The following is a 17792-nucleotide window of genomic DNA, read 5'->3' on the forward strand; positions in this document are numbered from 1 at the left end:
TGTCCCCCCTGAGCCCCCACAGCGCCGCGTGCAGAGGGAATCCCCAGGCTTCCCCTGACCGCGACTCTCTGAAACCTAAGTCCCGACGCCTGGAAAAGACCCTACACCCGCAGCCCCCAGGACCTGAAGGACCGGACTTTCACTGCAGAAGTGACCCCCAGGAGTCCCTCTCCCTTGCCCAAGTGGAGGTTTCCCCGAGGAAGCCCCCCCTTGCCTGCCTGCAGCGCTGAAGAGATCCCTTGATCTCTCATTGACTTACATTGCGAACCCGACGCTTGTTCTAACACTGCACCTGGCCGCCCCCGCGCCGCTGAGGGTGAAATTTCTGTGTGGGCTTGTGTCCCCCCGGTGCCCTACAAAACCCCCCTGGTCTGCCCTCCGAAGACGCGGGTACTTACCTGCAAGCAGACCGGAACCGGGGCACCCCCTTCTCTCCATTATAGCCTATGCGTTTTGGGCACCACTTTGAACTCTGCACCTGACCGGCCCTGAGCTGCTGGTGTCGTAACTTTGGGGTTGCTCTGAACCCCCAACGGTGGGCTACCTTGGACCAAGAACTGAACCCTGTAAGTGTCTTACTTACCTGGCAAAACTAACAAAAACTTACCTCCCCCAGGAACTGTGAAAATTGCACTGTGTCCACTTTTGAAATAGCTATTTGTGAATAACTTGAAAAGTATACATGCAATTGAAATGATTCAAAGTTCCTAATGTACTTACCTGCAATACCTTTCAAACAAGATATTACATGTTAAATTTGAACCTGTGGTTCTTAAAATAAACTAAGAAAAGATATTTTTCTATAACAAAACCTATTGGCTGGATTTGTCTCCGAGTGTGTGTACCTCATTTATTGTCTATGTGTATGTACAACAAATGCTTAACACTACTCCTTGGATAAGCCTACTGCTCGACCACACTACCACAAAATAGAGCATTAGTATTATCTCTTTTTACCACTATTTTACCTCTAAGGGGAACCCTTGGACTCTGTGCATGCTATTCCTTACTTTGAAATAGCACATACAGAGCCAACTTCCTACACCGCGTCTTCGGAGGGCAGACCAGGTGGGTTTTGTAGGGCACCGGGGGGGACACAAGCCCACACAGAAATTTCACCCTCAGCGGCGCGGGGGCGGCCGGGTGCAGTGTTAGAACAAGCGTCTGGTTCGTAATGGAAGTCAATGAGAGATCAAGGGATCTCTTCAGCGCTGCAGGCAGGCAAGGGGGGGCTTCCTCGGGGAAACCTCCACTTGGGCAAGGGAGAGGGACTCCTGGGGGTCACTTCTGCAGTGAAAGTCCGCTCCTTCAGGTCCTGGGGGCTGCGGGTGCAGGGTCTTTTCCAGGCGTCGGGACTTAGGTTTCAGAGAGTCGCGGTCAGGGGAAGCCTCGGGATTCCCTCTGCAGGCGGCGCTGTGGGGGCTCAGGGGGGACAGGTTTTGGTACTCAGTCGTAGAGTAGTCCGGGGGTCCTCCCTGAGGTGTTGGTTCTCCACCAGCCGAGTCGGGGTCGCCGGGTGCAGTGTTGCAAGTCTCACGCTTCTTGCGGGGAGATTGCAGGGTTCTTTAAAGCTGCTCCTTTGGATAAAGTTGCAGTCTTTTTGGAGCAGGTCCGCTGTCCTCGGGAGTTTCTTGTCGTCGTCGAAGCAGGGCAGTCCTCAGAGGATTCAGAGGTCGCTGGTCCCTTTGGAAGGCGTTGCTGGAGCAGAGTTCTTTGGAAGGCAGGAGACAGGCCGGTGAGTTTCTGGAGCCAAGGCAGTTGTTGTCTTCTGGTCTTCCTCTGCAGGGGTTTTAGCTAGGCAGTCCTTCTTCTTGTTGTTGCAGGAATCTAAATTCTTAGGTTCAGGGAAGCCCTTAAATACTAAATTTAAGGGAGTGTTTAGGTCTGGGGGGTTAGTAGCCAATGGCTACTAGCCCTGAGGGTGGGTACACCCTCTTTGTGCCTCCTCCCAAGGGGAGGGGGTCACATTCCTATCCCTATTGGGGGAATCCTCCTTCTACAAGATGGAGGATTTCTAAAAGTCAGTCACCTCAGCTCAGGACACCTTAGGGGCTATCCTGACTGGCCAGTGACTCCTCCTTGTTTTTCTCATTATCTCTCCTGGACTTGCCGCCAAAAGTGGGGGCTGGGTCCAGGAGGCGGGCATCTCCACTAGCTGGAGTGCCCTGGGGCATTGTAACACGAAGCTTGAGCCTTTGAAGCTCACTGCTAGGTGTTACAGTTCCTGCAGGGGGGAGGTGTGAAGCACCTCCACCCAGAGCAGGCTTTGTTTCTGTCCTCAGAGAGCACAAAGGCTCTCACCGCATGAGGTCAGACACTCGTCTCTCAGCAGCAGGCTGGCACAGACCAGTCAGTCCTGCACTGAACAATTGGGTAAAATACAGGGGGTATCTCTAAGATGCCCTCTGTGTGCATTTTTTAATAAATCCAACACTGGCATCAGTGTGGGTTTATTATTCTGAGAAGTTTGATACTAAACTTCCCAGTATTCAGTGTAGCCATTATGGAGCTGTGGAGTTCGTTTTTGACAGACTCCCAGCCCATATACTCTTATGGCTACCCTGTACTTACAATGTCTAAGGTCTTGCTTAGACACTGTAGGGGCATAGTGCTCATGCACATATGCCCTCACCTGTGGTTTAGTGCACCCTGCCTTAGGGCTGTAAGGCCTACTAGAGGGGTGACTTACCTATGCCACAGGCAGTGGGAGGTTGGCATGGCACCCTGAGGGGAGTGTCATGTCGAGTTAGCCATTTTCTCCCATCAGCACACACAAGCTGGCAAGCAGTGTGTCTGTGCTGAGTGAGGGGTCCCTAGGGTGGCATAAGACATGCTGCAGCCCTTAGAGACCTTCCCTGGCATCAGGGCCCTTGGTACCAGAGGTACCAGTTACAAGGGACTTACCTAGGTGCCAGGGTTGGGCCAATTGTGGAAACAATGGTACATTTTAGGTGAAAGAACACTGGTGCTGGGGCCTGGTTAGCAGGGTCCCAGCACACTTCTCAGTCAAGTCAGCATCAGTATCAGGCAAAAAGTGGGGGGTAACTGCAACAGGGAGCCATTTCTTTACACCCACCAAGAAGAAAGAAGGAAAAAAATAATCTGAAGATGGCGACCAAAGGTGGGAGTTTCGGGGGGAGGGAATGGGTCACTGGAAGCACCAAATGGGCAGATCCATTGGCGCCCAACAATAAACATAGGCAGGACTAAAGTTGGAGAATTTCGGACCCAACTACTAGATGGTGGAATAATGCACAGCATGTGAATCCAGAAAATTCAAGCTTCAAAACTACACCTACAGGTAAGAAACTATTTGTTTCTTTGATTTGGAAGGTGGCCTATGTGAAAGCCATGACTTTGCTAACTCGTATTAACAAGCACCAACATTCAGAAACCATTCAACTAATGCCAAAGCAAAATGTTGACTTGTTGCACCTACCAGGGCACTTTACTCAGAAGGAAGCCACTATTAATTTCTTAGGTAACATACTTTTGCAATGCAGCTTCCTGGTCCACACCAAACTCGTTTTACAAAGCATTATTGTGTGAACCTACTAGCCCTCCAACAGGCTACTGTTGGCGAGACTGGGTTAAGAACATTATTCCAAACATTTGCATCATCTTCCACGGATTGTGAGGAAAACACTTTACAGTACATACAAAGCATGCCTATATACAACCACCTATACCAGGTATGGAAAATATTACTTACCTTTTGTAAGCATCTGTTAGTAGTATGTACTGCTGCTCATGGGCCCACCCTCCTCCCTGAGGGCCAGCAGGAAAGACACCTTTTTCTCACCTTCACAGTATTTACCAACTTGCGATTCACATGGCACATTATAGTAATTTTACTCTACACTCAACTTTCACCTTCTGCCCTGAGTGGAAAAAATCTAATGTGGAGTCACTGTCCATGCATATTGTTGGCTAAGCTAGGAGTGTCAAGACATCTAGTGAGGCGAGCCTTCTTTGAAGGAGAACTGGTTTTACTGTCTGTGGACTAGAGAACTAGATGGCAGGAGTATGCAGAGCATGTGACTGTACAGCACAACATGTCACAAACAGATGCTTACAGGCAAAATAGTAAGTTCAATGGCATCTGTCGCTGTAGATACGCATGTTCTGCAATAGCTCGCCATCTGGTGTTGGGCCGGAGTGTTACAAGTTGTTTTTCTTCGAAGAAGTCTTTCGAGTCACGGGACCGAGTGACTCCTCCTTTTGTCTCCATTGCGCATGGGCGTCGACTCCATCTTCGATTGTTTTTTTTCCGCCATCGGGTTCGGACGTGTTCCTGTCGCTCCGAGTTTCGGAACGGAAAATTAGCTAATTTCGGAAGATTTTCGTCGGTATTGTTGCGTTCGGGATCGGCGTACTTTGATGCCACACCGCATCGAAGATCGAAGAGCTCCGGTGCCCTTCGGGGTAGTTTTTCGATCCTCCGTCGGGGCCTGGTCGGCCCGACCGCGTGCTGAAGAACGCCGATGGAACGGACCCCGTTCCGTTTCTGCCCCAAATGCCACAATAAGTACCCTTACACAGACCGACACTTGGTCTGCAACCTGTGCCTGTCACCTGAGCACAGCGAAGACACCTGCGAGGCCTGTCGTGCGTTCCGGTCCCGAAAAACACTCCGAGACCGTCGAGCCAGAAGACTTCAGATGGCGTCCGCACCGACAGCCCAACGGGAGTTCGAGGAACAGGAAGAAGAAGGTACCTTCTCGATCCAAGACTCAGACTCCGAAGGATTCGACGATACACAAACCGTGAGTAAGACGTCGAAATCCACTCAGAAGAACATTTACAAGGCCCAGGGGACGCCACTGCCACCAGGCCATGGCTCCACCCATAAATTCGGTGACCGCCCGTCGGCACCGAAAAAGGCCCAAACAGTGCCGAGATCGTCCGACTCCGGTCGAGACACCGGCACGCAGCCTTCTCGGGTCCGAGAAAGTGCTGGAGACAAGCCTCGACACCGAGATGCCGGTGCCGACACGGCTCGACGCCGAGACAGCGGCACCGAAACAGATCGACGCCGAGAGGTTTCGGCCCCGAAAAAGAAAAGAGTCACCTCGGAGCCGAAAAAACACGCAGACAGGGTTTCGATGCCGAAACAAACTGCAAGCGACCCAGCTTCAGGCTCTTATACAGAAGAGCACTCGCTAACCTCCCAAATGCAGAAGCATAGGTTTGAGGAAGAGCTGCAAGCAACTGATGTGGACCATACGCAAAAGCGTATCTTCATACAGCAGGGGACAGGAAAAATAAGCACCCTTCCCCCCATTAGGAGAAAGAGAAGGTTGGAGTTCCAGACGGAACAGACACCACAACCAAAAGTGGTGAAAAGTTACCCCACCACCCTCTCCTCCGCCTGTGATTAACGTCTCACCAGCACAAACTCCATCACACTCCCCAGCTCACACCACCATGAGCCAGGGTGACCAAGATCAGGACGCATGGGACCTATACGACGCCCCAGTGTCAGATAACAGTCCGGAGGCATACCCTACAAAGCCATCTCCACCAGAAGACAGCACCGCATATTCTCAAGTGGTGGCTAGAGCAGCACAATTTCACAACGTAAGCCTCCACTCAGAACAGGTCGAGGATGATTTCTTATTCAACACCCTCTCCTCCACCCACAGCTCCTACCAAAGCCTGCCTATGCTCCCTGGTATGCTCCGGCACGCAAAAGACATCTTTAAGGAGCCGGTCAAAAGTAGGGCAATCACACCAAGGGTGGAAAAAAAGTATAAGGCGCCTCCTACAGACCCGGCTTTCATCACTACACAGCTGCCACCAGACTCTGTCGTTGTAGGAGCAGCTAGGAAAAGGGCCAACTCTCACACATCTGGAGATGCACCACCCCCAGATAAAGAAAGCCGCAAGTTCGATGCAGCTGGTAAAAGAGTCGCAGCACAAGCTGCAAACCAGTGGCGCATCGCGAACTCCCAGGCACTACTTGCGCGCTATGACAGAGCCCACTGGGACGAGATGCAACATCTCATTGAACATCTGCCCAAGGACTTACAAAATAGGGCAAAACAAGTGGTTGAGGAGGGACAGACCATTTCCAACAACCAGATCCGCTCCTCCATGGACGCTGCAGATACAGCTGCACGGACAATTAATACATCTGTAACTATCAGAAGGCATGCATGGCTCCGAACGTCTGGATTTAAACCAGAGATTCAACAAGCAGTTCTCAATATGCCTTTTAATGAAAAAGAACTGTTCGGTCCAGAAGTGGACACAGCGATTGAGAAACTAAAAAAAGATACGGACACTGCCAAAGCCATGGGCGCACTCTACTCCCCGCAGAGCAGAGGGAATTACAGCACATTCCGTAAAACGCCCTTTCGAGGGGGGTTTCGAGGTCAAAGCACACAAGCCAGCACCTCACAAGCCACACCGTCCAGTTACCAGGGACAGTATAGAGGAGGTTTTCGGGGACAATATAGAGGAGGGCAATTCCCTAGAAATAGAGGAAGATTTCAAAGCCCCAAAGCCCCTACTACTAAACAGTGACTCACAGGTCACTCACCCCCTCCACACAACACCAGTGGGGGGAAGAATAGGCCATTATTACAAAGCATGGGAGGAAATCACTACAGACACTTGGGTTCTAGCAATTATCCAACATGGTTATTGCATAGAATTTCTACAATTCCCTCCAAACATACCACCAAAAGCACAAAATTTAACAACACACCATTCCAATCTCCTGGAGATAGAAGTGCAGGCACTATTGCAAAAGAATGCAATCGAATTAGTGCCAAACACACAAATAAACACAGGAGTTTACTCACTGTACTTTCTGATACCAAAGAAGGACAAAACACTGAGACCAATCCTAGACCTCAGAGTAGTGAACACTTTCATCAAATCAGACCACTTCCACATGGTCACACTACAAGAAGTATTGCCATTGCTAAAACTACACGACTACATGGCAACTTTAGACCTCAAGGATGCTTATTTCCATATACCAATACACCCATCGCACAGGAAATACCTAAGGTTTGTATTCAAAGGAATACATTACCAATTCAAGGTACTGCCTTTCGGATTAACAACCGCACCAAGAGTCTTTACCAAATGTCTAGCGGTAGTCGCTGCACACATAAGAAGGCAGCAAATACATGTGTTCCCATATTTGGACGACTGGCTAATCAAGGCCCATTCGTTCAAACAGTGCTCAAATCACACAAATCAGATCATACAAACCCTCTTCAAACTAGGGTTCACCGTCAATTTCACAAAATCCAAAATTCTGCCACGCAAGGTACAACAATACCTGGGAGCCATAATAGACACATCAAAAGGAGTAGCCACTCCAAGTCCACAAAGAATTCAAAATTTCAACACCATCATACAACGCATGTATCCAACACAAAAGATACAGGCAAAGATGGTATTACAACTCCTAGGCATGATGTCATCATGCATAGCCATTGTCCCAAACGCAAGACTGCACATGAGGCCCTTACAACAATGCCTAGCATCACAGTGGTCTCAAGCACAGGGTCACCTTTTAGATCTGGTGTTAATAGACCGCCAAACTTACCTCTCGCTTCTGTGGTGGAACAACATAAATTTAAACAAGGGGCGGCCTTTCCAAGACCCAGTGCCACAATACGTAATAACAACAGATGCTTCCATGACAGGGTGGGGAGCACACCTCGATCAACACAGCATACAAGGACAATGGAACGTACATCAAACAAAACTGCATATCAATCACCTAGAACTTCTAGCAGTTTTTCAAGCACTAAAGGCTTTCCAACCAATAATAGTTCACAAATACATTCTCGTCAAAACAGACAACATGACAACAATGTATTATCTAAACAAGCAGGGGGGGACGCACTCCACGCAGTTAAGCCTGCTAGCACAAAAAATTTGGCATTGGGCAATTCTCAACCAAATTCGCCTAATTGCACAGTTTATACCAGGGATACAAAATCAACTCGCAGACAATCTCTCTCGAGATCACCAACAGGTCCACGAATGGGAAATTCACCCCCAAATTCTGAACACTTATTTCAAACTCTGGGGAACACCTCAGATAGACTTGTTTGCGACAAGGGAGAACGCAAAATGCCAAAACTTCGCATCCAGATACCCACACAAACAATCCCAAGGCAATGCCCTATGGATGAACTGGTCAGGGATATTTGCTTACGCTTTTCCTCCTCTCCCTCTCCTTCCTTACCTGGTAAACAAACTCAGTCAAAGCAAACTCAAACTCATATTGATAGCACCAACTTGGGCAAGGCAACCCTGGTACACAACGCTGCTAGACCTATCAGTGGTACCCTGCATCAAATTGCCCAACAGGCCAGATCTGTTGACACAGCACAACCAAAAGATCAGACACCCAGATCCAGCATCGCTGAATCTAGCAATCTGGCTCCTGAAATCCTAGAATTTGGGCACTTACAACTTACCCAAGAATGTATGGAAGTCATAAAACAAGCAAGAAGGCCATCCACCAGGCACTGCTATGCAAGTAAATGGAAGAGGTTTGTTTGCTACTGCCATATTAATCAAATACAACCATTACACACAACTCCAGAACATGTAGTGGGTTACTTGCTTCACTTACAAAAATCTAACCTAGCTTTCTCTTCCATTAAGATTCACCTTGCAGCAATATCTGCATACCTGCAGACTACCTATTCAACTTCCCTATATAAAATACCAGTCATTAAAGCATTCATGGAGGGCCTTAGGAGAATTATACCACCAAGAACACTACCTGTTCCTTCATGGAACCTAAATGTTGTCCTAACTAGACTTATGGGTCCACCTTTTGAACCCATGCACTCCTGCGACATACAGTTCCTAACCTGGAAGGTGGCATTTCTCATCGCCATTACTTCCCTGAGAAGAGTAAGCGAGATTCAGGCGTTTACTATACAGGAACCTTTTATACAACTACACAAAAATAAAGTCGTCCTAAGGACCAATCCTAAATTTTTGCCAAAGGTTATTTCACCGTTCCATCTAAATCAAACAGTGGAACTTCCAGTGTTCTTTCCACAGCCAGATACCGTAGCTGAAAGGGCACTACATACATTAGATGTCAAAAGAGCATTGATGTATTACATTGACAGAACAAAAAACATCAGAAAGACTAAACAACTCTTTATTGCATTTCAAAAACCTCATGCAGGAAACCCAATTTCAAAACAAGGTATAGCCAGATGGATAGTTAAATGCATCCAAATCTGCTACCTTAAAGCTAAACGACAGCTGCCCATTACACCAAGGGCACACTCAACCAGAAAGAAAGGTGCTACCATGGCCTTTCTAGGAAACATCCCAATGCAAGAAATATGTAAGGCAGCCACATGGTCTACGCCTCACACATTCACCAAGCACTACTGTGTAGACGTGTTATCCGCACAACAAGCCACAGTAGGTCAAGCCGTATTAAGGACATTATTTCAGACTACTTCCACTCCTACAGGCTGATCCACCGCTTTTGGGGAAATAACTGCTTACTAGTCTATGCAGAACATGCGTATCTACAGCGACAGATGCCATCGAACTGAAAATGTCACTTACCCAGTGTACATCTGTTCGTGGCATCAGTCGCAGTAGATTCGCATGTGCCCACCCGCCTCCCCGGAAGCCTGTAGCAGTTTGGAAGTTACCTTCAATTATTTATATATGTATCATCTCAACCTTAAATAGGTGCATACTTAGTCACTCCATTGCATGGGCACTATTACTACAATTCAACTCCTACCTCACCCTCTGCTGGGAAAAACAATCGAAGATGGAGTCGACGCCCATGCGCAATGGAGACAAAAGGAGGAGTCACTCGGTCCCGTGACTCGAAAGACTTCTTCGAAGAAAAACAACTTGTAACACTCCGGCCCAACACCAGATGGCGAGCTATTGCAGAACATGCGAATCTACTGCGACTGATGCCACGAACAGATGTACACTGGGTAAGTGACATTTTCATTTCCTATCTATTCCAGGAGGTAGTGTAACTATCATGCTGGTTCTGTGTGCTTGGTGAAAACACACGCTTTCGGATAGCGAAAATAATTTCAGTCCATATACACCACCATCCTAGAATGCTCACTGTTGCCATGGCTATACTAGATGGGTGGCGCAAACTGCACGTGTCCTATATTCCACAGTTTAGTGCAAGCTGTACAGGCAATTTGTTCAGCATAAATTGTTCAATGGCAGCTTGTATAGTGTTCTGCCACAATAAAGTTGATAGATCACTGTCGGAGTTGTATATCATAAATTGTCCTCAGTGTTTGTACATCTTTGAATATTCCTTCCTGCAATTGCAGAACACTTTAGAAACAATAGTCCTAAATTTCAATAAAATAAACATTTTAGCACCATCCTTAACCCCTTCGCTGCCAGGCCTTTTCCCCCCTCCTGTGCCGAGCCTTTTTTTGGCTATTTGGGGCAGTTCGCGCTTAGGCCCTCATAACTTTTTGTCCACATAAGCGAGCCAAGCCAAATTTGCGTCCTTTTTTTCCAACATCCTAGGGATTATAGACGTACCCAGACTTTGTGGGTTCCCCTGAAGGAGGCCAAGCAATTGGCCAAAATACAGTGAAAATTTCGTTTTAAAAAAAATATATAAAAAAATGGGAAAGTGGCTGCAGAAGAAGGCTTGTGGTTTTTCCCCTGAAAATCGTATCAACAAAGGGTTTGCGGTGCTAAAATCACCAGCTTTCAGGAACAGGCAGACTTGAATCAGAAAACCCAATTTTTCAACACAAATTTAGCATTTTACTGGGACATACCCCATTTTTACAATTTGTTGTGCTTTCAGCCTCCTTCCAGTCAGTGACAGAAATGGGCGTGAAACCAATGCTGGATCCCAGAAACCTAAACATTTCTGAAAAGTAGACTAAATTCTGAATTCAGCAAGGGGTCATTTGTGTAGATCCTACAAGGGTTTCCTACAGAAAAAACCATCTGAAAAAGAAAAATATTGAAATTGAGGTGAAAAAACAGCAATTTTTCTCTACGTTTTACTCTAACTTTTTCCTGCAATGTCAGATTTTCGAAAGCAATATACCGTTACGTCTGCTGGACTCCTCTGGTTGCGGGGATATATAGGGCTTGTAGGTTCATCAAGAACCCTAGGTACCCAGAGCCAATAAATGAACTGCACCCTGCAGTGCGTTTTCATTCTATACCGGGTATACAGCAACTCATTTGCTGAAATATAAAGAGTGAAAAATAGGTATCAAGAAAACCTTTGTGTTTACAAAAAGGGCACAAGATAAGGTGTTGAGGAGCAGTGGTTATTTGCACATCTCTGAATTCCGGGGTGACCATACTAGCATGTGAATTACAGGGCATTTCTCAAATAGATGTCTTTTTTACACACTCTCTTATATTTGGAAGGAAAAAATGTAGAGCAAGACAAGGGGCAATAACACTTGTTTTGCTAATCTATGTTCCCCCAAGTCTCCCGATAAAAATGATACCTCACTTGTGTGGGTAGGCCTAGCGCCCGTGACAGGAAATGCCCCAAAACACAACGTGGACACATCACATTTTTTTAAAGAAAACAGAGGTGTTTTTTCAAAGTGCCTACCTGTAGATTTTGGCCTCTAGCTCAGCCGGCACCTAGGGAAACCTACCAAACCTGTGCATTTCTGAAAACTAGAGACCTAGGGGAATCCAAGATGGGGTGACTTGTGGGGCTCTGACCAGGTTCTGTTACCCAGAATCCTTTGCAAACCTCAAAATTTGGCTAAAAAAACACGTTTTCCTCACATTTCGATGACAAAGTTCTGGAATCTGAGGAGCCACAAATTTCCTTCCACCCAGCGTTCCCCCAAGTCTCCCGATAAAAAATTATACCTCACTTGTGTGGGTAGGCCTAGCACCCGTGACAGGAAATGGCCCAAAACACAACGTGGACACATCACATTTTTTCATAGAAAACAGTGCCTACCTGTGGATTTTGGCCTCTAGCTCAGCCGGCCCCAGGGGTGTCAGAAATGGTCTAAACTAAATTTGCCCCCCTGCCTACGGGGTCGCTCCCCCTGCGTGACATTGGCGCCCCAAAAAAATAAAATCCCCGGTGCCTAGTGGTTTCTGCCCCCTTGGGGGCAGATTGACATAAAATAAAATCGGAAATGGTCTAAATACAATTCCCGTTATCCTAGAGTTTCTGTCAAACGTTTTTTTTCCAGGTCTTAATCTCAGAATTTCATTGTTACTTTGTTTGACATTTTTGAAACATTTACACCTTTTGTTACGCTTTTCAGATTCAATTTCTGACCACATGTCGTGCTATGATGCCTTCACGTTTTGAAAGTTCCTTTCTTGTGGGAGGAAGGCTGCTTTCGGTGACCTACATTGTGTATGTGTAATCAGAAATATCTGATTATCATCATCACGTTTGTTAAAGGATTGTGAATGCTGCAAAAAAATACATAAATACATTAATTGATAGGGATGTTGGAGAATCTTGGGGCTCAAAAGAGGCTAGAAAAGAAGCAAAAAAAGGCAACCATAGTGTGACATTTCCACTGTGGCCTGACACCTCGATCTCAAGACTCCCATAGTGCGAGAGATAGGTAAAGGAAGAAGGATAAATACAATGGTACAAATGAGGTCTGAAAAAATTGCAGACCTCTCCTTCCAGATATGGTAGCATCCTGTTTGTCTGTATCCTCAAAGCAAAACCACTGCTCATCTTCCTTTAATGTTCAAACACACTGATGTTAGTTTGCTATACGTCATTGATATCGACAAAAGATTCATTAGCGTAGAAACATTCTGCCGCCTCATAATCCTTTATGCTGATTTGGGAGTCAAACTCCTATGAAGAAATGTATGTGGTCTTAGTTCATGGTAAGGCAGCCAATAACCCTCCACCCCAACCTCCAAAATTCCCATACCAGTGGCTCCAGTAATAAAAGTACTGGCTGAAAATCGTGTGTGGACCTCTTTAATGCCTCTGCTGCTTCTGGCCTGTCTGACAAAACGCTTGCTGGTTCAAAGACACCTCCGTGCTTTTAGAGCAAAAGGCCATTATTTTCTCTACCTCAGTCAGTGGTTGCTCCCTAAGCACTGCCGCAGTAATGAAAACTAAGATGGCCTTTTGAAGCCAGTGACAAGGTTGTGTTTCAGAAGCTTCATTGGAGTTGTATTATGTGCCTTATACAAACTTGTCTAAACACTTATCCATTTGCACTGAACACTAATGCTCTTTATTATTGTCTAATTTTACAAAACATAATGAAGTTACAATTTGCCATGAATTCTGTACTATAGTTACCATTCCCTGCAAATAAAAAGTGAGATGCTAACCTTCTCCAGCTGCCCTCTATTTGACAAGGCCATACAAATGTCTGCCCTATAGCCTTACAGATCCCTTTGACAATTGTAGCTTACGACTTTACATCTGAATTACGGGGAGGAAACAGATATTGTTCTGTTTAACATGACAGAAACATTTCTATTGCTTGAATAGTTAATTTTATTTATTCTTTTAGATCCACAGGAGTAAAAACAAGTGGAAATTTCACCTAAAGGACGGCATCATGAACCTTAATGGAAGAGATTATGTGTTTTCCAAAGCAGTGGGAGACGCAGAATGGTGAAACTGTTTTTGAAACATGTCAACAAAGCCACAACACAAATTCAAACAGGCAGAATGCAGTATGGGGTCTCTGAACATCACAGCCGATGCAAGGTGTTTTTGTACAACTCAAAACTGAAGACGTCCCTGTGTTTGGCAACAAAAGCTTGAAGGTGGTCTACAAACACTAGTGCTGAACTGACAAGTCACGAAGACAGCTTCTAGTGTTAATTTGGGTGACTAACTTTGTGTTCAGTCTCCTCAAAGATGGTGATTGCAGCACCTAAATTGAGGAATATGCTTCTCGCTGTCACCATTACCGCCTTTGACATATGGTAAACTTTGCAATTCAAATGGTGGAGTCTTGTCTCCTGTCTACATAGCAACTATCTATGCTTCTGTATGCATCTTCTTTGCCCCATTCGCTCTTTTTTACGCAGCAATGATGTATCTTTTTTTAATATGCATTGTTTTTACTGGAGGGAAACTATTTGAACATTGAGTTGTTTCATATTTTTTAAATGAGATTTATAATAATATATTGTAGGCTGCTGAGTTTTCCATGTTCTTTGGAGGGAGGGAGGGGTTGAAGGGATGCGCTTATTGAGGAAAATTATCCTTGGGTGATTGTCAAGTCACTTGGTTGTTGACAAGACATCTCATTGTTTAAATACTAAACAAACACGTTTGTCCTTGTTCTATGGAGGCTTAGCGATTTTAAAGTGGTTAGTGTTGAACTTCTCACTGCACTGTTAGGTGTTTTGTGAAAAAACTGATGCTATGTGTTGGATATATTAAACCTTTTAAAGGTTGGAGGTGGAGTAGGTAATGACGATGGGGTGGTTAAAATACTTTTGATCAGAAAGGAGGTGTCTGCTTATATGGTGAGGTTCTCTGTCCAAAGCAAGTCTCACCTGTTTCAAAATCCAGTATTTGTAATTTGTGTTGAGTCCGATATCAGATTCGACTCTAATATCTGATGACAAAATGTATGTTCTAATCATATCTGTGCCATTCATGTTATGCTACTGGGCAAACTAATGTGGTTGAAGTATCTCAGATTGCACGTTTTGGAGCAAAAAACAGAACTCCCTTATTTGATCTAGAACGATGCCTTTTTTGAGACTGGGGAGTTACTGTACTTTTAGCATTTTATTTATGCCAGAAGTCTGCATTGTTTTCCTCAAATATCCATAAATTTGATTTTATTAAGTGAAAATAAAGGCAACTGCTGGACTTGGGCTGTTGTGTGCTGCTGCATGACAGTGTGATATTTTTAGCCCTCCGACTCTTGTATGCTGCTTTTCCCATTCCTAGAAAAAATCTGCCATTAACTATATTGCCATACTTTAGTAAAGTTTGTCTGTAGATTTAAAACAAAACAAGGTTTTGAGTTTCAGTGGCTAGACATGAGGTATACTGTGGTTGGGAATGGGGCGGGTTTCATGAAGGTCAGTCTTCTGGTGTAACATTGAGGATTTTTGAATCCATAAATCTCATATTTTGTATCAACCCTTTAATCGTTGAATCCCACATATGTTTTTGTGTTGTGGTGCTGCATAGAATTTATAGCAAATTTGTGTTTGACCTGGAGTCTTCATTTTCAAGATAGTAGAGCCCTCTGCTTATTATTAGGATCCATGGTATTTCTGCTTTTTAACTGGAAGCAGTGGCAGGTTCCAGGACCTCTGAGCAAGGAAGCATTTTTTTGCACAAGTTTATGGGGCAGCTGCAGAAATCAATCCAAGAGTCTATAATAATTTTGCAGTACATGTAACAAGAAAATTGATATTTATAAACATGTCCATTGTATCTACATCATAAAATGACTTGAGGAAATTCTCCTTTGTGGGGAAAAACAAAGTCTACACATTTGAACAAGAATTTCAACACGTGAGAGTTACCAAAAGTGTTGCTTGGTATAGGAGACAAAACTATTTACAGCACAAGTAAATGTACACTTTTGTTTTTCACTTCCCCTCTTTGAGCTTGGTTACATACTAAATGGTTTCTAGCAACCCTAGATTTGCTCACTCTTTTCAACTGTAGGGGCATTTGCTCACCACACATCCTGGTGCAGTATGTTTATGCTTTTCTACAACTCAATTGTGTTCTGTAGTGTTTTAAACTGTAATTATTTTACCCCTATATCCATGTTGGGAACAACTGAGGTAAATCAGTACTGGTAACGGATGGCCCCAGAGGTTTATTTGAAAGGCAAATGATACAATGGTAACTAGAGAAGTTCTACAAGCACCATACACTTGATCTAATTATCGAAAGTAGACATTACTGACTTTGCATCTGAAACTGAATTCTTCTCCTTCACAACCTGCTTCCAAAAGAAGCTTTCTTGCATATTAGATAATGCTCATCATAATTGAAAGTGTTAAATTTTAGTTCCCTACTAAAAAGGCACCTTCTCCAAAAAATGTATAACTGGACATACCATTTAATTAAAACTACTAAAAAAATGTGTTAACACCTGTTAGGGGTGTGATGTTGCAGCTTCTGACCATTCTTCCCTGTATTATCTAACAGCACATGCAAACTTTGAAGATTTTTTTCCTCACAAGATTAACTCTAGTTACGCATGAGCCTTCATTAAACAACTCAGCACGAGGTTTCAGAGACTAGCTAGTAATTGTTCATTAACCGGTTTTGGCAGTTTTCACAAGTGTGATAAGCCTCCATTGATGGACATTGAAAAGCTCTGCACAGTTTTGTCAATAGCATTTGCTTATGCAGTTGTTTTGTAATTACATAATTTGTTGGATTGTGATTTCTAATGTGCTTTCCCTTTTAAGATCAATATTTGACTATCTTTAAGCAGATTAAACTTCTCAATAGTCCTGACCTGGAAAATATTTGGAATCTCTTAAAATGTCTTTTGTTTGTGTCATGTGGGATCTTTTCATTCATTGACACCTCACTTTGAAAGTAAGACAGTTTAGCACAATTTCACTGTCGACAGCCTTGCCTCTCTTTTATGACACAAGTACGTTTTTTTAAATTCTTTTCTGAATGTTGCTTACTGCTTCAGCCAAATACATATTTGTTTGCTTGATTGTTTGCACAAGGCACTGACTTCATGTACGTTTTTTTTATTTGTATATATATATATTTTTTAAGTTTATAAGACTAAAGAGCTTTATCTACCCTGTAATCTCCAAGCTCTCTAGCGCAGCCTGCCATTAAAAGGCACACCCATGTCCTTTTTATACACAGGCTCGATTTTGCAAAGCAGTTTGAAAGGTTGAATGAGAGAACAAGGTTTCTACAGCTGACCTACCAAATTTCACTACAGTTTGTTGTCAATCTGTTAATTGAGTAGGCTAACCAGATCTGTAATTTGAATTATTTTAACAGTTGCGATTCCTGAGCTCACAGACCCTCTTAAAGACATATTTAAAACTGGACCAAGATACAAAACCAAAAGAACTCAAAGCCAGTAGTATACTAAGTGGTGCATATTTGTAACCAGACAATGAGGATTATTTTTCTACTTTGGATTCTGCCACTCCCAGCTAATATTAAATTGCAGCCTTGGCAAGTGAATGCTACTGCATATTCATCACCTTTTACTTACCTTCAAGCTCAACATCATGGTGGAGCAACTCTCTAGGTACATTTTCCATTCAAGATCTGTATGGGACACGAATTAAAATGTCTTGTTGTATTCATCTTATCAGGCCTTTGTGTTTCTTTGATTTCAATTTTATTTCTTAAAAAAGTAGCTTATGTAATCTAACTCCTTTTTATAGTTTTATGAATGCAGATTTGAATGTGGGAGGTTTTTGTTTTTGCTGTTAAAACGATTGACTCTCACCTAAATCTGTTTGAATGCGGCGATATTCAGTAGTAGACATTTTTTCTTATTGTTGAACTCTTTGAAACCTGTTACATATTTTTACTGTAATTATCACTTCATTTTTTTAATTTATAATTACCATGAATCCTGAGAAAATTACGGTTCAGTATTAATGTACTGACCCTTCCCATGAGCTTAAGGAATGTCAAAACAAATAGGATCTATTGATATTTGTAAGTCATTTTTTTACAAAATATTCAAACACTGTTTAGACCCTGCTGCTTGAAGAAAGGTATTTGAACACTGTAAGTCTTTCAACATCGTTTTACAGTATTTTTTAAACTACTGTAACTCCCAGTGTGAGTGCCTGGTCTGCAAGATGTCCTGCTTTAA

At 44.0% G+C, this 17792-nt stretch overlaps 1 protein-coding gene across 5 annotated transcripts in view; it reads left to right on the top strand.

Annotated features, from left to right (window-relative positions):
- Positions 1–14846, top strand: part of GTF2A1 (general transcription factor IIA subunit 1) — a 167957-nt gene extending 153111 nt beyond the window's left edge. For all 5 annotated transcript variants that reach the window (XM_069208361.1, XM_069208358.1, XM_069208359.1 and 2 more), the window contains one exon: positions 13503–14846. In XM_069208361.1, the coding sequence (XP_069064462.1) occupies positions 13503–13610 (108 nt within the window). In that variant the 3' untranslated portion in view covers positions 13611–14846. The remainder of the gene's footprint in view (positions 1–13502) is intronic.
- Positions 14847–17792: the final 2946 nt, after the last annotated feature.

Source organism: Pleurodeles waltl, chromosome 9 (assembly GCF_031143425.1).
Source record: "Pleurodeles waltl isolate 20211129_DDA chromosome 9, aPleWal1.hap1.20221129, whole genome shotgun sequence".
NCBI lineage: Eukaryota > Metazoa > Chordata > Amphibia > Caudata > Salamandridae > Pleurodeles > Pleurodeles waltl.